Genomic DNA, 25,208 nt, shown 5'->3' with positions numbered 1-25,208 from the left:
CGCCGCCCCAGCCTCACCCGGAGGCTGCCCCGCAGCCGGACCCCCCCCCCCTCCTCTCCCACACAACCCCTGCGCCGCAGCGGCCCAGCGCCTCCCGCCCCTCACCGCGGAGCCGTTAACAGCCATGACGACGACGACGACGACGACGCCCCCCCCCCCCCCGGGATCCCTGCGCCGCCGGGGGAAATAGTCCCGTCCCCCTCCCCCCCCTCCGCCCCCGCCCGCCGGGGGAGCCCCGCGGCACGCGGCGAGGCCCCGACATCGTGGCGGGCGGAATCCTTCCGCCGCGTCGCCGGGGCTCCGCCGGCATCCCCGGGGCTCCGCCGGCATCCCCGCCCCCTCGGCTAGATCCGGCCGGGCCGGCGCGGAGGGATTCCCGGGGGCTGCGCGGCACCGGGGGAGGGGGAGCGCGGGGAGGCGGGGGGCGGTGTGAGGGGGGAGGAGGTGCCGGCGCCGCGGCGGCCCGGGGGGGGGCGGGGAGGGGGCAACATGGCGGCTCCGTATTAACTTCCCCCCCTCGGCAGCCCGCGCTGCCGCCGCTCTCCCCCCTCCCCCCCTAAGCCCTGACATGCCGGGCATGATGGAGAAGGGAGCGGAGCTCTTGGGGGGCAAGAGCCGGGCAGCCCCCAACGGCACCAAGAGCAGCAGCCCCTCCAACGGGCACTACTCGGAGCCGGAGAGCGGCGGCGGTGACAGTGGCGACGAGCACGGTGCGAGCCTGGGGCCGGCCCCGGGCCGCCCCGCCAGCGGGGGGAGGGGGGTGGCGGAGGCGGCGGGAGGGGCGCCGAGCCGAGCCCAGCCGCCTCCCCCTTCCCGGTGCCGGGGCGGCGCGGTCGCTGCCGCCGCCGCCGTTCCTCCGCCGCCGCCGCCGCGCGGCTGCGCTGCGCCGGGCCGGGCCGCGGCCCCGTGTGTGTGTGTCGGGGAGGGGGGGGAGGCGCGGGAACGCGCGGCGCGGCCCCGCGGCTGCCGGGCGGCCCCGCGGTGCTTAACGATGGGGAGTGTCTCCCGGGAGCCGCCGCCGTCCCCATTGTTCCGCTGAAATAAACTCCCCCTTCCACCCCTCCCGCCTCTGGCCCCCTCCCCGGCGGTCCTCGGGGCTTAATCCGCGGCGGCGGCGGGCGGGGTGGCGGGGGGGAGGTGGCTTATTCCGCACGGCCGCGGCGAGGCGGCGGGGGCTCCCGGGCGGCGCGTCCGCCAGCCCGCCCGCCACACGGCGGTAGCCTGGGACGGCGCCCGCCCGCCCGCCCGGGGACACCCAAGGCGTTAATTTCTCTTCCCCCCTTTACGTTGCAGATGTAGGAATGAGGGTCGGAGCGGAATACCAGGCGCGCATTCCTGACTTCGAGCCCGGTAAATCGCTTTTCGGCTGTAACCTGACATCTTTGCCGCCGCCGTTCCCGAGGCGGGAGGGATGGGTTGGGGGGGGGGGGGGAGCTCGGCGCGGCGCTCTCCCGGCGGCGGCCGCGGGGTTGTATTTATTTTGCTTTTGAGCCTTTGTGTTGAGGATCCGGTGCCGGCGGCGGGAGGCTGGCAGGGCAGCATCTGCTCTCCCTGCACCCGGGGCGGGGGGGCATCGCGGTGAGAAATTTTCCCTTGGTTATCAGCCGTATTATATGTATCCGGCGGGAGGCGGTGAGGCAGAAAAAGGCTGGATGCCTTCCCCCACACACACTTAAACCGTAAGATACATAATCTATTAACGAGGTGACTCAAAAACATTTGACGAGGGGTGATGGATGTTCTCGGGCAAGGGTGGGAAGTGATGCACCCTGCCGGAAGCGGAGCCGACCTGGCTGCGTGCGGGGGGCGCTGGGTGGAAGATGCGCTTGGTGGGAAACTCCTGCCCCCGGTTTTGTGTGCTGTAGTAGCCTCGCTAGCCCCGCTCTTGCAGGCTGAGCTGCTCTCCTCCGCCTTCCTCACCCCCACCCCCCCCCCCCCAGCCCCGCCCCGAGGAATACGCTTGCATAGCCTGGTACTCGGTTTTAGCAAGTTAATTGCTAGAATGCTAGCTTGCGTTACTACACTGAGCAGTGAGACCGTAGGAGCGTTTATCAGTTTTGCTGTAGCGGTCAGATGAAGCCTATCTACTTTCCTGTTCTCCAAACAGGCTCCATTGGTGTCAGATGATTTCCTACCGGAAGAGGATTGGGCCAGAGCTTCTCACATAGTGCCTCCTAAAGCTGGAGCGAGCCCCTCTTGATGGGCGCAAGTCCCCACAGGCCAAAGAAAAGGCCGGGGGAAAGAAAGGGAGAGGGTGGGATTAAATGGATGCATGATCTTGGCATAAGGGAATGCCTTTCCCCTAGAAAGGAGCATGTAGTCTAGGTCTCTTTGTTAATAAGACTCACCGTTTACACCCTTTATTTTTACATTGCCTACATAAAAATAAACATAAATAAAAATGATCGCTTCTAACCTGCAGCCTGGGCTTGTTTTTCCTACAGGCCACTTAAATGAGCAAAACACATAGTGTTTGTTTTTCTTCTGATTAAAAGAACTCTTCACCCCTTGTAGGACAGCTGAGGTTCTGTGGTTTCAGTTTTGTAAACTATATATGCAATAGCATAATTGTGTCTGTAACTACAGAACTAATTTTATGCTCTCTTATGACCAGACTTGTTAGAGCTCCTAAGTGTTCCTGAGGGGGTGGAATTCAACTGATGCTCCTTTCCCCAATAACAACTTTATCAGTTTCCTTAATGATGGAAATCTTTCTTGAATAAGTCTTGTGTAAGGAGGCATAACGTATAGTATTGTTCTTCTTTGTGTGTGTATTTTGATTATTAGGGCAAGAAGATAGTAACTCTTTTTGGAATACCTAAATCTTATAAAATTAAAATAAAAGGGTCCATAAAGCACAAAAGTATCGTATGTACTTGCCATGTTAGCAGATTGGTTTTCTGAGATCTTAGCAAGATCTTACACTTTTATCTGTTTAGTTTGGTTGGGTTGGTTTGTTTTTTTTTTCCTGATGAGTCCTGAGGCATCATTTCTTAAAGATGGAAGTAATGCTGGACAAAAAGCTGTGCTTTCATCATAGCTATACTTTGATTACTTTTTTTTTTTTTTTTGTAGCAAATGATATAACAGATGCTCCACCATACTTCTAAGTTTGCATAAATGGACATAGGCACTATCTCTAATTAACTAACTTTAATGCTATTTCTTTTTAGAATTGTTTTAATGCCTTTTTTTGAGGGTTTACCAGATAGGTTAGAATGTGTGTTTATTTACAGTACTTTTGTGCTGGTTTTGGCTGGGGTTAAGCCATGACAACTTTGAGTGCTGTTTTTTAACCCCCTTAAATAGGTGGGAGAAGGGAATCAATGATGGATGAAACTAGGTAGAAGTCTAAGATACAAAGTCAGCCCTCTGGTACACACACAAAATACTAAAATGAGTAGAATAAATACCAGTCCTTTGGCCTCACTTAGCCTGTGTAGAAAAAATATTCATAAGCAGTGCTCTACGACGATACATTGAGGAACAAAACATTCATGATTAAAGTTGTGGTGGTAGTAAACTTTTTGTAACCTGAGTTCATGTATAAAATAAGAAATCTTTTAAGAAAAAGTGAATCAACTGTCAGTGTCTCTTGGAAGAAGTGGATTGTGGTTGGAAGCAACAATTAGGAGACGTTAGTTTAAACATACTCTTACCCCTTCCCCCACCATCCCCTTTTTACAAGGAAGCCTTCAGACAGGGCTGTAAGGGAAATAGCATTTTTAATTGTCACTAGATACTACTGCAATGAGGTAAACTTTCTCACTGCAAAAGATGGTTTTAATTAAACAGAAATCCTAAATCTCCCTACCTATTACTGAGTTAAACCATCTCCTGCACTCCAGATTTTTGTCTCCTCCTGCTGGTTTTCCTGTAGTACTTTTGTGTTCTTGAGGTGCAATTGTTTCTTCTTGTACTTTCTGACCCACCCATAGATGTAGCAGGATGTTACAAAGCTGGTATCCTTACCTTGTGGGCTGTTTGCATTCGCTTGGAGAGCGTAGTGGAGAGTGCCATCACTGGAGATGCACCATCCTGTTGCGTCATCCACACATGAGATAACTGCTAGAGAAGTTTTATTCTACTCAGAGTTGGACTTCCCAAAGGCTTTAGTATGAATTTTGCTTACTTAATGCTGAAATACTTATTTCCCATTTACCCTCTTCTCGGGGGAGGGGGGGAGGAGGAGGCTGTCAAGAAGAATGTTTTATACCTTTTAAGGTCACTTACGGAATCCATTTCTGTGTACATCCTTATAACTTTTCTCCTTCTGGTCTTCCTATATGAAAACAGGCTCTCTTAAATTGAAATTATTAAATGGTGTGGTGAAGTATATAAAATTTTCCATTTATTTCATGCCATCTGTCTCACAGTCCCTGATTTTTTTTTTACTTATTTGTTTGTTTACTTACTTATTTTTAAGATTTCCTGTCCTTTATTTTAGAAATTTAGTTCTTCCTCCTGTTAGTTTCTGTGTTTCTGTTCCTACTCTCAAAGCTTAGTCTTAAGCAGATGATGGTACTTTGTATGCTGGAAACCAATACACTTTTAAATTGCCATGCTGCCCCACAATGCCTTTACTCAGTTTTGTATGCTTCCAGGTTTTCATTTTATTCTCAGTGCTTGCAGTTGTGTACAGAACAGCATCATCCACGTGTACCTAACTTCTAACGCTAAGCTGAAATTTAGAAAGTACCGGTTTGCTGCTACAGTTTCTCTATTTCGGAAGCAGTGGAGAGTGCCTGTGGGTCATCTACAGCTAGCCCCATTTTCTAAGTGGTATTGGCAGCAGAGCACAGCAGCTGAAGTACAGAAACCTCTTCCTAAGTGGCTTGAATGTGGGGTTTGGGCAGAGGCAGACTTGTTATATTTGAGATGTATGTCATGGTCTTTCTCTTCCTTACTGGCTTACAACTCTGCTCTTCTAACATGCTTTGGTTAACATGTTGCCTGGTATTTCAAGCCACTGTCCATAGTAAGAATGGGTCTTGCAGGTAAAGATCATGTTGCCCTTGAGATACAACACAGCCTTTTTGGGGGAGAGCGCTGCTCACTTGGATACTTGGGGCACAAAGGACAAGAGGCAGTTCTCATAAAGGCAGATCATAAAGGTCCTGCATGTGGAGATGGAGGGATCCCTGTATTGTAGCTACGGACATCCTGTGTTGAGGACAGGATACCTTTCTTCGAGCACAGACCAACCCATATGCATCCCATCCTTCCTTTCTCATCCTTGCTTTCCTTTTGGCAGTGTGAAGATACCACCTGAAAGGAAACAGTTGTCTGATTCCTGCTGGAGAAACAGCGCTGCTTCGTAAAGGGGTGTTCTGGTGGGAGCTGCTTGTTAGTCACGTGAAGGTTACACCTCAGCAGGGGAGTGTCACTGCATACGTGATCTCCTGCAGGTGCAGATGACAGGACTCTGAAACTTAAGTTTTTTCACTTTAGTACTTGCCTATTCAATAGCTGATAGTATCCATGATACCCACTTGTCTGCAGGTGTCTGGGTTAGGGTTTTTTTTGTTTGTTGGTTTTGTTTGGTTGGTTTTTTAAGGAAAAACTGAGGGTGTACTCATGATAAGTTTAGACATTTCTTGCTCACAGCCTGAAATTCTGATGCATTCTCTGGTGGTCCTGTTTGCATCTTTTAGCTAGAGTGGAGTACAGGGTAGCGGTCACTTACTTGTGATAGAAACTGAGTGGACTGGAGAAATGTTGTGCCTGTAACATGGTTGCATTACTCTTCAATAAATATTGCATTCCTAATGACTAAAAATGGCATGCTTTTTGTTCTAAAGTAGAATGTTATATTAAGGAATTTGTTCTTATGTACCAAAATCCTTTCAGAGCTTAGTACTGCTTGTGCCTTGAAACTGGTGCTTTATGAATGTATGTATACTTTTAACTTGTTACAGAGTTTATGGTGCATTTAGGTTATCTGTCTTACACATCTCATTTTGGAAGACACATGAGTTCTTTTAGTTTTTCTAATTAGCTGGTTTTCAAGTTCACAGTCATAATGGATCTAAAGATTGCAAAGACGATAGCAAATACAAAACATTGCCAAACTGAAGAGGGAAGAGCAACAAAACTTAGTATGTAATTAGAAAGCATTAAGTTGTTCTCTTTTCCAAAGCATTGATTTGTTTTGTTTTGTTTTCTTCAACAAGACATAGAACCTAAATATAAAGTGTGGAAGCTTAAAATGGAGTGAAAAGTTATTTGTTTCACTGAATAAAAAAATATCTCCTTCTCCAAGAAGGATGCAAAGAAAGTTCCTCTGAGGGTGATTCCTCAAGGAATTCATACTGACACAAGTGTAAATGCTCCAATTGTTGAGCAATGTCTTAGCAAGATAAACTGTGGTAAACAAATAGATTGTAAGAGGCTTTAGCTAGTAGCATACATTTGTAAAATATTAATGAAAAGTACCTATTAGTTAATGTTTTTCCAGTATTGGGGAATTTCCTTTTCTTTTACAACATGTTTTTAAAAATCAAAGCCTCTATCATTTAGTGCGTTGTACAAAGTTGCATCAGTATTGCAAAAATTGCTCTATTCTCCTGATAGGTTAGGTAACTTGGACTGCTTCCCTTGCTACTTTGAGGTGGAGGTGAAGCATAAACAAACACCCCACCCCACCCCCAAAACAACCAAACAAAAAAAAGATGACTTTTACACCTAACTACTTTCTACAGCTACACAATTTGGTTGGCTATGAATATCAAAATTACACGGCTATGATAATAAAAACTAGAGGGAGAGAGAGAGAGATTAACAGGATTGTTTCTGGCATAGTTATTAGCATAGTTCCTTGTTGAAAGGATCAGGGATGGTGACTGTATTCTACCCCCATGTCATATTTTTTTTTTGTTTTAAGGAAGCCTAACTTAACACAGTAGATCCTGATATTCCTATGATAGTGATAAATGTTAGAGTACTGATAGACAATCAAAACTTCTGGAAGACTGTTCCAACACAAGTACATCTAAATTTTGCATCCATGCCAACTTTAGCAATGCGCTTTAATGTTCCCATTCTGGTAACGAGGATCCTGTCTAATATCCAGTTATGACTGAATCTCGTAAGAGTAGTGTTCAAATTCAGCCATTTGATGTCTTAAGGAAATAATGTGGAATTAATGATTTTTTTTTTTTTTTTTTTCCCCCTTAGTAGTTGGACTGGACTTCTTAATATCATTGACTTTTACTTACTGTCCCATGAATAGTTGTTCTCTAGATTGTATTTATAAATACTGAGACTTACTTGTTTTCTTACAGGTGCCACAAAATATACTGATAAAGATAATGGAGGGATGCTTGTATGGTCTCCATATCATAATATTCCAGATGCCAAGTGTAAGTCCTTCCCTGCTTAGGAATTTGGATGCTTAAGTACAACTAAATAATTGTTTCTGGTGTGCCCGTTTGCTCTTTATTTTACACACAGTGAAAATGCAAATTAGTAGATTAAACACCAAGCTTCTGGTTGGTTTTTTGGGTGTTTTTTTTTTTTTTATTTAGAGAACTCTGGAGAAAGGAAAGATCACCTTCTCTTATTTTATAGTTACGTCTTTGTTTCAAATAACACTGCCTGTGTTGTATCATCATTAGTGTCTGTGAAACCTTTAGTTATTAATAAAGGAATAAAACATCTAAACATGAGGAACTTGCTGCTCCAAATTTCTAGGAGAAGGAGTTGTGGTGGATAAATTCAGAAAAGAGGTGTTGAGGCCCAGTTCAAGGGGAAATGCTCAGGGAAAACTGAGCATTTTCTTCCTTCAAAAGTGACCTGAAATACAGGAGTCATCTGACTAAATGTGATCAGTTATCTGTTTAATCTAGTTTAAACCTGCCTCCTATGGTAGAATTTCCCATATGTAGGGGAGTAAACTTCGAGGATACAGTCATGAGAACCTGGTCCTCAGGACAGTTTCTACCTATTACCAGTAGTTAGAGATTTGTGTCCCTCTACATTCAAGGGAACATACCTTCTACTACTGCAGAACAGTTAGAAATAAAATACTGTATAACTATGATTATTAAACACTTTTTAAATTCCTTTTAAATTACAATTAACTCTTTGCTGCAACAGTTCATGGCAAGGACATCTCTGGTCTGTTTGAATAATGAGGATGTAATTATTTCCTCTTGCCAATCATGCTTCCTTTCACCTACATTTAGTTGCCACTTAATTGTGAACTGTAGAAGGTGAATAGGAAGAGTTTGTTTCTTTAAAAATAAAAAAAGTACCTGTTGAAGATCAAAACTAGCAGGACTTAATTGCAAAAATGATGGAAAGTGTTCAACTCAAAGCTGGCTCTAGTATGGCCAAATATGATTTTAAAAGTATGTTATTGGTGAATTTGATGACCTAATTATTGAATTTTCATATTCTCTATTGAAAACTGACTTCATGCCATGGTTAAAATTAATGTTGGACAGTGAAAACTATATTAATAATCAAGGATATGCATAATCATTGATCTAGGATCTCTTTACATTAATTTTTAACATGTTTGGGAATAAAAACATTAGAAGTAGTTCAATTTAAAACTAACCCAGGTGTCTGCACACCCTCCCAGTGTGTCTGTGTTCTTAGGAGGGGGTTTCAAGAAGACATAGCCTTCCAATAACTAACTAGTCTCTGATTTAAATAAATAAATGACAAGCCTCTGTGTCTTTGTTGTAGTAAAAATGTGAAAGCAAGCATCTTTTTCACTGAGAATTAGCTTGTATAAAAAGTTTATAAAATTAAATGTTGGATTGAAGACAGTGGGCTTATTTATTATTAATAAAGCTATGAATACTTTTAACATTCTGGGGGACCTGGGCCTATGCAGTGTATTAAAGCATGGGAAGACTGTTTTCCCATGTTAGAACGGCTAATTCTGTGTCACCTTATAGCAGAACTAAAAGTACTAAAGAATAATTTTGACATTGCTTTGTTACAGTGGATGAATATATAGCAATAGCAAAGGAAAAACATGGATACAATGTGGAACAGGTAAGTGCTATGAAATGAGAGTGCTCGTTTAAAGGATTTTTTTTAATATAAAAGTATAGCACAGCTCTTTTTTTTTTTTTTTTTTTTTTCTTTTTTTTCCCCATTGGTCACCATTAATTAACGCTGTTTCTCTTCAGGCACGGCAGCAAACACTGCAGTTAAATGGATCTGCATACAGTTGTGGTCTGGATTCTCTGCAAAAGATTGAGCTCTTTGTTTTCATGACATGCTCAGCTTGTAATGTGCACTTTTAAAAGGTTTGGTATGTTTCTTGATACACTGGGCATGTCATGCAATTGTGTGTGTATATTTAGCTAAAGAATTTCTTGGGAAAGCAGCTTACAAATTTAGTGTTTAATATTGGAATTAAAATATGGTACAATTTTGAACTATTAATTGCCATAGGGACAGCACTGGAAAGGTTTCTTGCGTATGTAAAAAAAAAAAAAAAAAAAAAAAAAGAGGCAAACCAACTTTGAGTGTTTTTTCCAGAGGCAGGAAAACTGAATCAAATTCTAGGTTTGAGAGTAACAAGCAAGTTCACTTTTTTTTTTTTTTTAAATAACCTTTAGTCACCATCCTGTAAAAAGTACAGGATAAAACTTTGCTGGTCTGCACTTATTTCTATTGCAATTTTCTTCATAAATTAACCGATTTCTGTAAAAGTGAGATTACCTGTTGCAAAAAAAAAGATTTGCTGTACAAGTGGAGACAAGTTGTATGATCAAGTTTTGGAGGATGGAAGCTCATAACAGCAAAGACTTGCTAGTCAACTGCTATCTGAAAAAGATGCTGCCCATGTTACGATGTCCAGAATACCTGCAGTTGGTGATGTTTGTTTATAGCTTGGCTTTTGTTAGGGGAGGGAGAGGGAACTGAGGGGTCTCAAAATAAGTCTACAAAAAAGACTAATTTTCAAAACAACTTCTGGTGCAAAATATTTGTAGACTGTTCACAGTGGAATAGAAATTATCTTTGCAAGAGGTGCTTATCACTTGCCATTTTAACAAGAAAAGAGGTTTGCTCTGCCCCGGTTATTAGAAGATGTGAAATCAGGGGTTTGGAAAGCTGGTGAACAAATGGTGATCATGTCTGCGCTGTATGGTTGTAACTGAGTGGATTACATTTCCCAATTCCCATGCCAGACTTGGCATCAAATCTATCATTGATTCTCTGGCAGAAAGTCTAATCAACATAAAATTCTTCAAGAATATCAAGAAATGAAATTATGTAAGAAAATATATTTAAATTTCAGTTCTTATTAGGTGCACATGACATAGAAGTGGCCGTGCTGTTATTTGTGGATTGGAGAGTTGTAGAAAGACCCGCTCTCACTTTGAACTTTCAGACTTTCATTTTGGATGATCCTCTGGCTGCTGAAAAGTATTTTTATTTTCTTTGAGTGGGCTGGTAAGAAAAACCTGAAGACCTATAAGGAACTGTGTAGGTGATACATGCTTGTAAAGAATGAAAGCGGGTCAGATTTGAGCCTATCAGCCTAGTTCATGCTACTTCAGAATTACTGCTGCCATGCCAACCTTAAATTGTCTAGCTTTCATAGCTTTAATAAAGTACAGATGTGCCCACTCTTCATATTGTCTCCAAAGAGAATTTTGTAGCCTACATAGCCAATAGAATTGTAAATACGTTTTGAGAAGGGGTTCTGATAGTCAGATTTTACTTTAAATAAATAAATAGCATTTTTTTTATTTAACTTGTCTCAACCTTTTAGAAAGTTGACTAAATTTCTTTTCAAAGGCTCTCGGCATGTTGTTCTGGCATAAACACAATATTGAGAAGTCCCTTGCGGATCTCCCTAACTTCACTCCTTTCCCTGACGAATGGACAGTTGAAGATAAAGTCCTATTTGAGCAAGCATTTAGCTTCCATGGAAAGAGCTTTCACAGGATCCAGCAAATGGTAAAGTAATATTTTAATCAGTAACTGTTAATTTCATCATGTCTCTTGGACCTATAGCTTTTTCACTCTAATAAAAAAAGCCTTTCTCCCCCTCCCCCTTTTTTAAAAAATGTATACGAAATACATCCCTCCTTTCTGTCTCATCCATGCATTTAAGATATTTGGGTATAGAGCAGAATTATAATCTTGGGTGGAATTTTAATTTTTAAAAGTGTTAATATGTTAATGAATTCTTCTAGCTTCCAGACAAGACTATTGCAAGCCTTGTAAAATACTACTATTCTTGGAAAAAAACTCGCTCTAGGACAAGTTTGATGGATCGTCAAGCTCGAAAACTAGCTAATAGGAATAATCAAGGTGACAGGTAAGTTTTATATTCTTAAGTAGCAAACTAGAGACTGAAGTCTTTCTAGGTAGAGATGTCAGAGTAATTTCCAGCCATTGTATTTCAGCGTGAACCGTGTTTTTAGGTTTGAGCATCTGTGGTGATGTCTCTGCTTTTAGCAAGGGGTTTGGTATCTGTGCTTTAAGAACGATATCCTTCCAGTCGGTGTGAGTTGTAATAACACAGATGAGTGCTTTAATGGATAACTATAAAAACACGGGTTTACAAAACCTGAAGTCTGGGGATGTGGTTTAGAAATAATGCTTTATTTGAGAAGTCTAACCCTGTATTACTGTGGGGGAAGGAGAGTGTTTTTCTGAATTTGGGGGTTTTCTGGGTGGGGTTTTTTTTGAACTAGAATGGAATTAAAACTGAAATATCAACCACTGTAAAGAGCTGTAGCAATTAGAATGCCCAAGTACTGTTTTGTTATAAAACTTTATATAAATATAAATCTTATTTTAGGAGACTTAGAACTATCAGTCAAAGAGAATTTGAGCTCAAAATAGTTTTAAATTGTCTTGGATAGAAGGGAATGGTGTTTCCCCTAGTTATTTTGAAATTAAAATTATGTTGCACTTAGTATATTTGAGTATTAAATTGCACTTTTTTAAAAGTGATTTAATATGTTGAAAGTATAAGTAACATAATTATGTTTATATTGGAAAGTATGATTTTGCATCTACAGAAAACTGCCTAGCTAGAGCAAAAGGGTTTATTTAATTATATGTTATTGAAAAGAACTAAAATTTAAAATTCATATGCTTACTTAGTGACCATATAGCTGAAAAATTACAGAAGAAAATAAATTTGCTTCTAATACAGTATTTTGGGTTTTTTTGTAAGAACTAGACATTTTTGTTGTTTTTTTTTACAATTATTTATGCAGAAATTATATTGTGTGAATGACTAGATTGGACTCAGCTGAACTAACTGTTATCTTTTCAACCTTTTCTCTTTGATTTAATTGATTTAATTCAGCAGATTTCATTCCCCACCCCACCCCAAACTGCTAGATCTTGAGCACTTCAGTGAAAAAGCAGTCCTGTCTCATCTGATACTGTCCCCTTTTGCTCCCCAACAGACTTCAGCAAGGGTTTATTTATACACCTTGTGCAGTGGTTTGAGAATTGATCTGTTAAAATTAATATGGCAAATGAAAGGTTATTTCTAGCCTTGGTATAGTTGACCATGTTAAATGTTCATGTGGTTGAATTGGAGAAAGGTGACAGCAAGTTTTTTGGCAGCAGTACCAGCACTGCTCAAAGTCATTTTGAAACTACAGTTTAGGATTGCTTGTTTATCATAATAATTATTAGAATTTAATAAAGGGAATATGTTTGTAACAGCTATCTTTTGAAAACTACAAATAACTTTGAGATGCGATATACTTAGAGTAGATAGAGTAGATAATTCTGTCTTACCCAATACATGTTTATATTTGGGGTTAAAAAAATAGATAAAATGACCAGCTGCTTATGATCTGTCCTCAGTGATGACGACGTAGAAGAAGCTCATCCAATGGATGGAAACGATAGTGATTATGATCCCAAAAAAGAAGCCAAAAAGGAGGTAACAGATAGCTTAACGGTGAATGTCAGTTTGTTTGTTTTCTGTGAACATGTTACTGTGAAGAATATGACTTGTAGTAAAGAGGTTTAGCTTGCAGCCTGCTGGATTCACAGGGGGCTTAGGTGATCAAGGTCTTGACAACTTCTGATTGAAACAAAATTTTATTGTATATTTTGCCGTTCTGTGGACATAAATGCATCTCTCATTACCTTCACTATCTCCTGAGAGATCTTCAAGTTTTATAAGAGATGTATGCTATCGCTACCAGGTAAAACAACATTCCCCCTACCTCTGTCTTGTTAATAAGTTTACAGTTTTATTGATTGTGAGTTATTGGAAACTAAATGTTTCCTTTGCATTTTAAAATTAAATTACATTTTTCCAAGAACAACTTTTTTTGTCTTTCAAAGCCACAGTGAGGTTATGCATTTCAATGAATATGTGGCTTTATTGAGACTCTTTCTACTAATAAATGTAGAGAAAAATATTTTTGTCTCCTCTAATGAGCACTTACTGTTAGCTTTACGGATGAGTGCTGTGTTTGGGGTATGTTCAGGTTTTGGGTTTTTTGGGGATTCTTTTGGTAAACATTAAGTTACTTATGAACAGGACTAGAAAAACACAGTTAAGTATGTAAACGTTTGATTGTTTCCTTGACTGACTTAATGCATTTGTGATTTTCCTAAAATGGTAGAGTTCATGCTTCTTGAGAATAGGAGAGGAGAGGTAGTGCAAAACTTCAACATTCCCATGAAGTGGTATCTAGAATTATTAAACTAACTTTGCAGTTCTACCAGAAATGACACTGAGTAAGAGACCGATGGGTTTAGATTCCATTGTCAGCTTTGCAGTGACCTTCAATGTAACACTTTTAACTGCCTCAGGGGAAAAAAAAAAGACAGTTACAATCACCCCTTTCTGTAAAAGGGTTTGAGGGTTTTTTTTTAACATGCCAGGGTATGTTTTTTAGAACTTGAAATGGCACAGGGTCTAATAATGAACACTTTTACTCTTTATTCTGCTGTTGTAACAATGTTCTTGCAATCTGTTGATTCGAGTTGCTGCCTAAGGCACTTCTAAATAAAGGCTATTTTGTTCAATTTACTTTCTTAGTTACTGTTTGAGTTACTACACACAGTCCAGAATGCAAGTAGTGTGTTCATAGACTTCTAGGAACAGGACAAATAGGTTTGCAGTTTCTGATGAGCTATTTTTGTGATCTAATATTTCTGGTAGGATTTGCATGCTTTCACTTCCTAAGCAAAACATAAACTGAGTAGGCTACTTGAATGCACAGAGCAACGGAAACTTTCTGTTACCAGAGAAAACTAAAACAAGCACACTAGCTTGGCAAGACAAAAGCTTGAGAGAATATTTTCACTTTAAATCCAGGTTGAAATTGCAGTTCCTGTCTGCTCGTACTGAAAGAGCAATGCAGAACCAAAAAACAAACAGTGTAAATGGGCCAGAAGTAAACTTAACCTTGGAATTTTTAAATGTCAACTTTCCAAGGAAGAGCAAATATCTTAAGTGTTTTTAAGATTGCATCTATGCAGTCTGTGGACTGGATTAAGATGTTATATTAGCTGGGAAGAGGATGTGGCAGAAGGTCAAGCATAGTAGAGCAAAATACTGTTTGCTGATCTGTACTAACGCTGCAGAACATAATAATAATGGCTGCTGCAATTTGTTTTCTCTTCACTGTGATCAGATGACCACCTCCTCTGGCATAGATGCCAGCAGGGAGGAGCAGTAGGGAGCTGCTTGAAGTAGCAAAAAGCCCGAATCCCATCTCTGTTCTGGTTCTTAGCATTGCTTTGAATTGGAGAATCCTTACAGGGAGTCGTTTTTGCTTCTCTGCTCCTGTTCTGTAGGGAACCTATCTGGTTGCTCTATGGGAGTCACGTACATGCAGACTAGCTGTGGTGTAGCAATGCTCACTGAAGACAAAGCTGAAATTTTTAGGTGTCCAAACATATCAAAAAGATTGCATCTTTTCTTTGCTATCACTTTCCACTTCAAAAAAGCAGACAACAAAGGCTTAAGTTTGCTAAATTACATAGATTTTTATAATGACTGCAAAAGTAAATCCATCCTCTCTCTTCCAAATCTCAAATCCCCTCCCAAAGCAAACAGCACTGTCGCTTTCCAAGTTAGAGTGCTTGCAGCAGGACAAAGTGTCATCTTTCATTCTTGCTCATCCTGGTTGGCTTTCACGCATTCTTTTCCTCTGGTGTTCACTTGAACTCTTCATATCTGACCAGAAATAAATGTGGAAATTCACTGATTACTTGGTTTAAACATGTAATACATATATATATTCTTTACCTTCTGCTTACATAAGAGGTTTTCGATTTTTTTTTTTTTCCCCCCTCCTCTTTCACAGTATTCAGACTGTGATTTCTATGCCATTTATTGTATTTTCAGCCATGTTAAAAAAAGGGTTTTGAAAAGTGGCCTTTCTAAGACTAATGCAGGCTTATCCAGCAAATGACTGGTATGCTCCATAAGTTCATCTGCGAGACTTAGTTTGGATACTACATGCAGAGGAGGATGTTAGCTTAAGTTTTCTTGGTCGTAAATATGACACTACAATGCTGTGTGATACTTTATTCTTTAATAAAATTGTGTATAAGATACTGTTATTCTTTAATGATTTATTTCTTGTAAATTAAAGGGCAATAATGAGCAGCCTGTTCAGACCAGCAAAATAGGTCTGGGTAGAAGAGAGTATCAGAGCTTGCAGCATCGCCACCATTCTCAGCGTTCCAAATGCCGTCCACCAAAAGGCATGTACCTGACCCAGGAAGATGTGATAGCTGTTTCCTGTAGTCCCAATGCAGCCAACACAATTCTTAGACAGCTGGATATGGAACTAATCTCATTAAAGCGACAGGTACCATGGGTTATTGGTCTTGTTTTGTTTTCATCTCAGATTGTTCTGATTGTAATGGTTTTGAAGATTATCTATGAAGATTCTGAAACTTCTTTAATGTGAGTCTTCCTAATTTTGTTCCACAGTTATCACCAGAAATGCTGGACACTAGCTGACTAGCTATTCTTTGAGTTTTGGGGCTTTTTTTATGTTCATCTGCTCTTGTGGATAACATGAAACAAGATGACTTCCTTTAAAAAAAAAAAAAAAAAAAAAAAGGGCGGGGGGTGGAGTATGGCATGAAAATAATGTTACAGACCTGGGGACAGGAGAAAGACAAAGTCAGGTTTGGTTTGATTTGGGTTTGTTTTTTTTTTTTTTTTAACTTTGTTAAAAGTATTTGTGTGACAAGTGAGAATAAGGTCAATGAAGCAGTGGAAGTTAGATTTGTTATGCTTAAAATTGTAGCTGTTTTTCTGGATGTCCTTCCCCACATACCATGAAAGTATGGGGGGAGGGAAATCATGGACCTCGTTATTTCTCTGTTTGAATTTATGAGCTTTCTACTTCTTATTAAATTTAGAAAAACTTTGTAGTCTTCACATTCAAGAGGAAAATTGCCTGCATCCTTTGCATGAAGAAGTTAACTTTTGGCACTCAAAGTTGAAACACAGAATCTGTTCATCTTCTAAGTGTACAGCAGTATGTGCATGCTTGCTTTCTAGGAGCGATGGGGCTACAAAGTCAAGGCTTATCTCCTGGAATTTCTGCCTCCTTATAGACGGCTAAGAGCTGCCATGTTGCAAAATCATGGAGTGAATAAAGGGTTTCATGGGGTTTTTGCTCCCTTGTATTCTTTTACAGGAGAAATATGCTTCTTTCTGTCACAGCAGGACTCTGGGGCTAAATAGCATAGGTGGGTTTCACTCTTTAGCCTAAGTGTAGGTGAGTTACAGCCTTGAGGTTGTATTTCTCTTTTTTTCTTGCAGTGATCTCAGAGATGCAGCCTTTGGAATCTCCCATGAGTTGTCTGCTTTTGTGTCCATACTTAAAGAACACTTGTAATAGCTGTGCACCATAGTATGCAAAACTATTTTCTTACATATGTTACCTTATGTGCATCACTGTCAGGTTTAAATGGTTACTAGATATGTATATGTACAATTTGGAAGCTCTCTCCTTTTTATAGACTAAAATATTTTATTTAAATATTTTAAATAATTTCAAGAATCACTCTTAAAGGAAATCATGATGATCTAAGGTCAATAAAAAGCAGTCTGTCAGAAGGAACTAACTGGAAACATCTCATAATTTTTTTTTTTTTTCCCCCCCTCCCCAAAATGCTTTTTGGAGAAGGAAGAAGTTAATGTATACAGTATATCTCACTTAGATTTCTAAGAATGAAGTTTTGTGTCTAGAATATTCTGCATCCTTCTTCAAGAACATATGCATCATTATCAAAACTTGCTTGTTATATCCTAGTTTTAATATTCCTGCAGACAAACTGTTCTTTGAAAGACTGGCTTAAATATTTTTCTCTCCATAGTAAACTGTGCTGTGTTTTTTGGTTTTTGGTTTTTTTTTTTTTTTTTCTTAAAAACAGTTAAAAATAGTGAAGCCTTAAACCATAATATTTCTCTTTCTAACTTAGGAGGTACACTTGTGGCAATCCTAGTGAAGATATATGTGTAAAGTGACCAACTTTCTTTGTGGAGCTGATTAACTTTGTTGTTTTTGACCAAGGTTCAAAATGCTAAGCAAGTAAACAGTGCACTTAAACAGAAAATGGAAGGCGGGATTGAAGAATTCAAACCTCCTGAGGTAAATCAGAATAAATATTAGAACTTGTGGCCTTGCACTTATATTAGTGGGAAGCTACAGAAATGTGTTTTGCTGCAGCATAGTGTTTGCATTTCAGCAGCTCCTTAAACAGGATCCACTGAATTACATGCAGGGGTGAGTCTGTCTGGCTTCTTTACACGAAATTAGTGGTAGGCTTTTTTTATGGCAACTGGCTGAATAAAGAAGCAGGAGAAACTGAAATGTCATGTCTGTTCATGACAATAGGGAGCTGAAATTGAGCCCTGATTTATGTGGGTTGTTTTTCTGATTAAAAGTAGTTAATGTAGATTGCTAGCAGTAAATTCTATTTTCTGTGTGAAAACATGGCTATATATATACATTTGGGCATCCAAAGTGAATGATTTATTACTACTGAAGTTCTCCGTTTGCTTGTTTTAAAGGCTTGGATATGAAACATAATGTGAATGCAAAATACTCCAGACACCAAGTCCTAATAGTTTAGATAAATGTAACTATAAATTCAAATTCTGTCTGCATAAAGATCATTAGCTTGTGCATAAGTTATAATATAGCTGATACTAAGAACTGCAATAAAACAGAGGAAAAACTATTGGTGTAGTTCTAAGCTCAAATCCTTAAATGCTACTTCCTGTTCATGAAAGCAATCTTAAACCATAAATTTATGGCTTATAAGCAAGAGATTTTTACCTGTGTTTCAAAATGTAGTGCAAGTAAAACGCATTCTGATGCTCAGATATTTTGGAGCTGTTGAAACATTTTAATGATCTTTGTGCCATTTTTCTGATTTTAATAGTCTAATCAGAAAATCAATGCCCGTTGGACCACAGAAGAGCAGCTTCTTGCAGTACAAGGTATGTTAATAGTAGTAGCGACTTGAAATCTGATGCAAAGGATTTGAAGAGGTACTCAGGCTTATGTTTGTATTTCCCTCTAACGCAAAGCTAAATTTTATCTGGTCTTACAAGAAAGTCACTGCGAAAACAGCAAAACTAGCGAGAATATTTAGAGCATTCATTCAAGCAACATGACACTAGTCTTTCAGCTACCCATATTAAATCTCGAATAGAAAAGCTAAGCTGGGTTTAACAACTGTAGTGGTACCAAAAAGTCCCTTCAATCATCTTCTAAATCACCTTACATGAATTTCTCTGAAGTGGAACACTGAAGTGATAAAATTTGAAGCAAACACTTAATAAGACGTCTGTCTGTATTCTTAAAGTAGGAAAAAGCAGAAGTAAAACTGCTTTACATTAGTTTTCTCTGTTCATGAGGGAATAAAAGAGCAGATAATCTACCCAGTGGAGGCCTTTTAAGAGTCTGAAGCTGGATATGGATATTTAACAGTCTTATTGGAGAAAAAACAACGTTTTCTAGTAGGCTATTGATACAGCTAATTTGCAGTTATTTCATTCATATGAAGGAAAACTGGCTCTTGTCCTGCTTTCACATGCACTGTCTAATCAAGGAACAGGCGAGGGAAATGTCTGGAGAGCCTAATGCTCTCTTGAAGTCACTATATATTGACTCACTTCTATGGATCATCTTTTTTAAGATAATATAATCAGCTCAGTTATACACATCTGCTTTATTTCTTTGTATTCTTCACCTCCTTTAAAATGAAAGACTGAATTTTAGTACAAAACCTTCAGTTGGATCAGGATATCAGTGTGAAGTTGTCAAGCGTGCCATACGTGGTAGTTATTAGCCAGATGACTGAACCTAAAGTTAGGTTTATTTTGAAGTTTGAATGGAAATGCTGAAGAGCATGGTGTGTCTGAAGTCATGCCTCTCAACTTATATGCCTCAGACTGGGATTTGCATCTCCAAACCGTTTTCTGTCCTAAGTTCATCCTCTCAATATTGCTAACACGCTCACTTTTTTTATTTTGTTCCCAAATGCAACTGAAGGAGATGCCTATCTTTAATATGGTAGTCTAGTAAGTAGAATGTTTGCTGGAGGAGTGGGGAAAGTCCAGGTTCATTGTGCCTGCTTTAGCATGAACAGTTTCAAACTATCTTGCATTTTCATAGTTTAGTTATTGACTCTCTCACTAAACATCTGTTTGGGAAGCGGTAAGAGTGCACTGAGCTTTTGTTTAAGCTATGGCACTATGTGACCGACAAGGTAAATAATAAAACTGGAGCATGGGCAAAAGAATGAGGGTTGGTGATGACTCCCTGGAGAGGAGTTCTAGTCTTCTGGTCTCTTCTCTAGGGAATGTTTCATGTTTTATATAGGTAGTCGGCCTCAATACTTAAGGGTGGGGTGAGAAACCAGGCCTTCTGGAAGAAACCTGTTCCCATTGAATTTACATGTGCTTCTTGTATGTATTGTTTCCTTTTTAGTCCCCTTCCTTTGCCACTGTATAAAATGGAGATGGGAGAGCACCTTGATGCCAGGGACAAAGTATTCTTATTGTCCCTCCCTTACCTACTGCCCGGAAGAAGAGTCTCCCTCCTGGAATAAGAGTGCTGTAGGCATTAACCTCCCGTCCCTCAGGCTAAGGACCTTGATCTCTTTTTTCAAAATAACTGCTTGAGCTAGTAGACTTATGCATGAAGGAGCCACACTGTCTTTTGCCCTGACTCTCTTTTTAAAAGAAAGTAGCCATGGTTGATATACTAAAAGCTGCAATAATGCGTGTTAGACTTGAACTTGAAAGTTGACTTGAGCATGAGGACATTTAGTTTGTACATTTGAAATAGATTTATTTCATCAAATGTATTGATATGTTTTGGCATGTGCTTTTAATAATTTTACAGAAATCATAAGCATTAAGCAGGTAGGTGGCACTTCTGTGATTTGTTCACTTGAGTTCAGATATTAATTCCTACCATGGAAATCATAAAAATAATCTGCAGTAATATAATTTTGGTACTGTTTTTCCTAAACATGAAAAAACTCTTGTCATATGTGGGCTAATCTCAAGAGATTGGCAGTAACTAAAGAGGAGGTAATGAAAAACCCCACCTTAAAATAGAGCTGAGTGTGTAATCTTAAAAGCAGTGTGTCTGCCTGCAGTGGGGTTGTGGACTCAGGCTTATGATCTCTGAGCTGATCTTTTGCAGTATAATTTATCAGGTTACTGTTCAACTTTGAATGAGCCAGTTCATCACTTGAGGTATTCTTAAGTTACAAACTTGATTTATGTATAGAAATGTATGAGCACGATCATCTTTTCAAACTAAGATCTCAGCCATATGAAAATTGCAATTGCAAAAATGTTTTAAGACTCATTCAAAACAACAAAATTTGAATTGAAAAGCAGTGCATGACTTTCATAGCATTGCAGTGGAAAACAGTTGGGACAACCCGCATTTAACTCTATGCAAGGTAGTTGCCAGGAGCACCGTAATTCCATCACAGTGAAACTGCAGCTTTCATAACCTGGAGGTTGCCATTAACTATTTCTGCCTCGATGTGGTGCTGCCTTATATTGCTTTGGACCCAGGCTAATGTTTTGTGTGCCTGTTGGTGTTTGCTGTGCTGCACAGTGTTAAGCAGTGCAGGCGGCATCAAACTTGGATTTATGAGTTTCTCTGAGTTAGACGTTCAAGATGAAACATTGTAATAGTGAGCACGCACTTGTTCAAGTGCACCTTTGCAACTGGGCAAAGTTTTGAAGAGCTTGGACTCCCATGATCAGGGCTGCTTTCAAATGAGCCAGGAGAAAGAGATTTGTACATGTGAAGTGAGGCTATACAGTCATCTTTTGAGCTTCACTTTCAGCAACCTAATAAAACTATTCAATAACAGATTAAACACTTCAGAAATAATTTGGGTGGTGTTTAGCATAGAATTTGTATAAGGATGTGTAAGTAATGTGCACCAATTCAAAAGGGATGGTGAGTGGGCATCAACTCTTACAGATATGCCAGCATCTTATGCATAAAGCTTTCATAAACATGTATTGAACTTCCTGTTTCTGATGCAGCTTAACAGGGTTCTACTACATCATTGTGTAGAAGTCATTGTGGTGATGCTAGAGCAGTACTAAATAACACTCTGAAAAGGATCCAAAATGAGTAGTGCTGTGTGTAGCTGAACTAAGGAAGTTTTATTTTCTTTAGATATTTCTTATAGCTGGTCTCTCGGTCAATGCAAGATACACTGTTTTCAAGCTGTTTGCTTGGAAATAGGCTTTAAGACTTTATTTTTTTACAACGTTAGTTGAAGTTAGCCAACAGGCTCAGTCATTTTTTAGATTAAGGGGAAGGAAGAAGTATAGACAGCATAGTAACAGAAAAGGCTGAAATCAGTAAAAGTCTGAATTGGGTTTCAAACAAAAATGTGCTTTGTTCTGCTGGGCACTTTGTTCGCTTGATTAATTGTACCGGATGTTAGATATGTTGCAGTGGACATTTAATGATCATTATAAATTAGTAAGGGTAGTAACAGTAGGGCAATCAAAGAATATGAAAACACTGGAGGGAGTGCTCTGTGGGCGCACGCAGCTTTTAAGGAGTATAGCTGGTACCTTGTACAACTGATAAAGCACAGAGCCAAATCCCTGTCTTTTCTTTGCCTAGATACATGCCCTCCTACGTGACTCTGCTAGATCCCTTTGTTTTCTTTCCAAGGTTCTTGCAGTCAGGATGGTTGGCTTCTTTTGTATGCCCCAGAAAAGATCTTAAATAACGTAGCTGGGCTCTTGACAGTTGAAACATCAGCTTCAGCTACAGAAATTGTTACTATCCTAGAACTGAACTTTTCTCTTAAATTGCACTGAGTGTACATTACCACATCAGAAGTGCCTATTAACGAAGAAAGTAGAAAAGAGCAGAACAAGCTGAAGGTCATACTCTTCACAATTAAGTTGAAAAGGAACATAGCTTCAGATTTGAAACAACTCTCACTTTTTGAATCCTTTGCTTCGCTTTCTGAAGTGAGGCATGAAATCAGACATAAATTTCTCTTCCTGTAATGAGACAGAGTGCCTGTCCTCTAAGCACCGTAATATGTTCCAAATGAGTTTAGTTATCAGGAGCTTCACAGAAGGAGTCAAATTATAATTCACTCATGCATAGCTGAGAGCAAAAAATGAGTCTTTTGTTTACAGAGTCTGGAATAACACTCTGTTTTATTTCTTCTAGTTTCCAAATTTTTGGACACTTGTGATTAAAAATCTACTTTGTACAGATAAAAAAAAAAAAAAAAAAAAAAGCTGTGTTCTAGGATGCTGGAGAGTTTGAGGATTATTTTTTTTCTTAAGTAGGAAAGAGGAGCAACTAGACACATACCCTAAATACAACTGAGAGAAAATCAATAAACATTAGATTATATTTCAGGTTAAAAACTATGGAATGCTGTGCTCAAGGGTGGGGGGTTTTTTGTGTGTGTTATATGCAAATGTAGTTTTAGAAATTTAAAAAGCACATGTTGGGATTTTTTGGAAAGGACAAGCAGCATTTTCTTGTGAAGTGCTTGTAAACAAAAGTGACCTACTGATGTCAGTATGAAAATTAATGAAAGGAATGATGCAAAGATCTTCTGTCATGCTGCTTCTTGCTGGAGGATTCGATCCTGGAGGCTTGTGCTGGGCTGTCTTATAAACAGACACCAATAGCTTATATTTACTTACATTCCCCAAGGTTGTCCCAAAACCCCAGATTCTCCTACCCAGCTCAAATGGTGAATGAAAGCTTTAAAAAGACTGTCAGGTGAATGCTTGCCAGTTGCTCTTTGTAGCCTTAGTAGAGCATGTCACAAGTGGAGGAATGAGCAGTATATCGTGACTTAAGGAACTGTGCCCCCTGTTCTGCCCTGTGCTCGGTCCAGTAGCTACTGCAGGCAAAGAAACATCTGTGTGCAGCTGGCATGGAGGGAACCTGTAGAAGCTGTCAACATTTGCCACTTGACATTTCCAGTGTTATATCCTGTTTACAGCTATATACATATGCTTGGTCACCCTCCCTCTCCCATCTTGAACTTGTCTTGGGCTTCTGCCCTTACTGCAAGCACATCGAAGGATTTACTTTATTCGTCAGAGGCCAGATCTCTGTGGTTTTAGGCTGGGAGGCTTGGTGAGTAAGCCAGGATCTTTAAGAAGAGTGGGTAATAACCTTTTAATAAAGTTCTTGATTTGTATGTTGATAGCTGTGCAATTAAAAATTACTTTGTTTTAATGGAAATTGAGGCCTTCTCCTAATTGAGAAGTCCTCCTAATTAGTGAGTCCTTGGTTTGCAGGTCCCATAGGTTCTCTCTATAAATACATCACACGTAGCTGTGTCTGACTGATTCTTCACAGCTATGTTATTTACTTTGCCTTCCAGGTGTCCGAAAATATGGTAAAGATTTTCAAGCTATTGCAGATGTAATTGGCAACAAGACTGTTGGCCAAGTGAAGAACTTCTTTGTAAACTACAGGCGTCGGTTTAACTTAGAGGAGGTATTGCAGGAATGGGAAGCGGAACAAGGAACCCTGGCTTCTAATGGTGATGCTTCTGCTTTAGGGGAGGACACAAAAAATACTTCTAATGTGCCATCAGGAAAGAGCACTGATGAAGAAGATGAGGTGTGTTTTGTGTACCAGAAATAAGTAAGCATGGGTTGAGGAACAGCATTTTATTTAGTGATATAATGTAAGGTTAACTGGTGTGGAGTGGCAAACCGCATTCTAAAGAATGATGATGAGCTTGCATAGAACTTCAGCCAATGTCGTTAACCAGCTGGGAGCAGGACTGCACCTTTCATAGTGACGATCACGTTACTGTTTTATTGTTAAAATACAGTTCTTGTTCTAGAAAGAAGACTCTTGCTTCATAAATATTTTTTAGTTCTTCTGTCTATAATGTTTTGGTTGGTGATTTCTTTTCAGTAACTTCTCAGTTTTTTGGTTTTGTTTTTTAAATGCTGTTTCCTGTGTAGTGGACAGTGGCAGCCCAACTGCATCGCGGTCTGGCTGGGATGGCTGTTCACGCGGTCTTGTCTTTGTCCTTTGTGCAGGCACAAAGCACTCCGGCCACTCAGTGTTTAGGCCCTTCACCTCCAGCACAGGCATCTGCTCCAGCACCTACCGCTCCCATGGCAACTTTAAATCAGCCGCCCCCGTTACTTCGTCCAGCGCTTCCTGCTGCTCCTGCTCTCCATCGTCAGCCTCCGCCGCTTCAACAGCAGGCGCGATTTATTCAGCCAAGGCCGACTCTAAATCAGCCTCCCCCACCACTTATCCGCCCAGCTAATTCCATGCCTCCTCGTCTAAACCCAAGGCCAGTGTTAACCACGGTTAGCGGCCAGCAGCCACCCTCGCTTATTGGAATTCAGACAGAATCCCAGTCCACTCTGCACTGAAGAAATAAAGCAGAATTATGCTAACTCCTACATTTGAAAAATTGTATCAATGTACTTTTTTTTTTTTTCCCAAATAATGAAGGGGAGAAAAGAGCAAGCCTTCACAGGTATCAGACCAGTTTTACAGAGGAGCAAGCTAATAACTAGAAACGGAACCACGTGAATGACCACCTGTATAAAAATATTTTTATGTCGAAGACTTGTACAGCAGAACAATGCCTACAATACAGCCCTCCTCTATATGAATAACTGTTGAAGGAAGCTAACTTCTTAAATGAATAAATGTTCAACACACCAAGATTTTGTTTAACTGATTTTTACTCTATTTATT

General features: G+C 40.1%; 1 protein-coding gene across 3 annotated transcripts; it reads left to right on the top strand.

The window, feature by feature from the left end:
- The first annotated feature begins 568 nt into the window (after positions 1 to 568).
- On the top strand, positions 569 to 24,901 carry RCOR3 (REST corepressor 3). Of its 3 annotated transcripts, none has more exons than XM_075707392.1 (12): positions 569 to 710; positions 1,294 to 1,350; positions 7,284 to 7,361; positions 8,957 to 9,009; positions 10,768 to 10,929; positions 11,169 to 11,293; positions 12,808 to 12,886; positions 15,564 to 15,782; positions 17,505 to 17,582; positions 18,379 to 18,436; positions 23,860 to 24,101; positions 24,533 to 24,901. In XM_075707392.1, exons 1-12 carry the CDS (start codon positions 569 to 571, stop codon positions 24,875 to 24,877), a joined length of 1,638 nt encoding a protein of 545 aa, XP_075563507.1. In that variant the 3' UTR covers positions 24,878 to 24,901. The 3 variants fall into 3 exon arrangements, with proteins under 3 accessions (XP_075563507.1, XP_075563506.1, XP_075563508.1); XM_075707391.1 differs by having other exon boundaries at positions 12,808 to 12,904; XM_075707393.1 differs by lacking the exons at positions 569 to 710; positions 23,860 to 24,101 and having other exon boundaries at positions 1,302 to 1,350; positions 12,808 to 12,904; positions 24,533 to 24,768.
- Positions 24,902 to 25,208: the final 307 nt, after the last annotated feature.

The sequence above is a fragment of the Pelecanus crispus genome, chromosome 3 (genome assembly GCF_030463565.1).
Source record: "Pelecanus crispus isolate bPelCri1 chromosome 3, bPelCri1.pri, whole genome shotgun sequence".
Classification (NCBI taxonomy): Eukaryota; Metazoa; Chordata; class Aves; order Pelecaniformes; family Pelecanidae; genus Pelecanus; species Pelecanus crispus.
The sequence above is the reverse complement of the archived record's forward strand: the minus strand, read 5'-3'. Positions and strand labels throughout refer to the sequence as shown.

What these genes read in the sequence shown, in the direction of transcription:
- RCOR3 (XM_075707391.1), top strand. Translation starts at nt 569, where the DNA reads ATGCCGGGCATGATGGAGAAGGGAGCGGAGCTCTTGGGGGGCAAGAGC. An exon ending in TGACAGTGGCGACGAGCACG is followed by an intron (nt 711 to 1,293) that starts GTGCGAGCCTGG and finishes TTTACGTTGCAG; the next exon opens with ATGTAGGAATGAGGGTCGGA. An exon ending in GCACTGATGAAGAAGATGAG is followed by an intron (nt 24,102 to 24,532) that starts GTGTGTTTTGTG and finishes TCCTTTGTGCAG; the next exon opens with GCACAAAGCACTCCGGCCAC.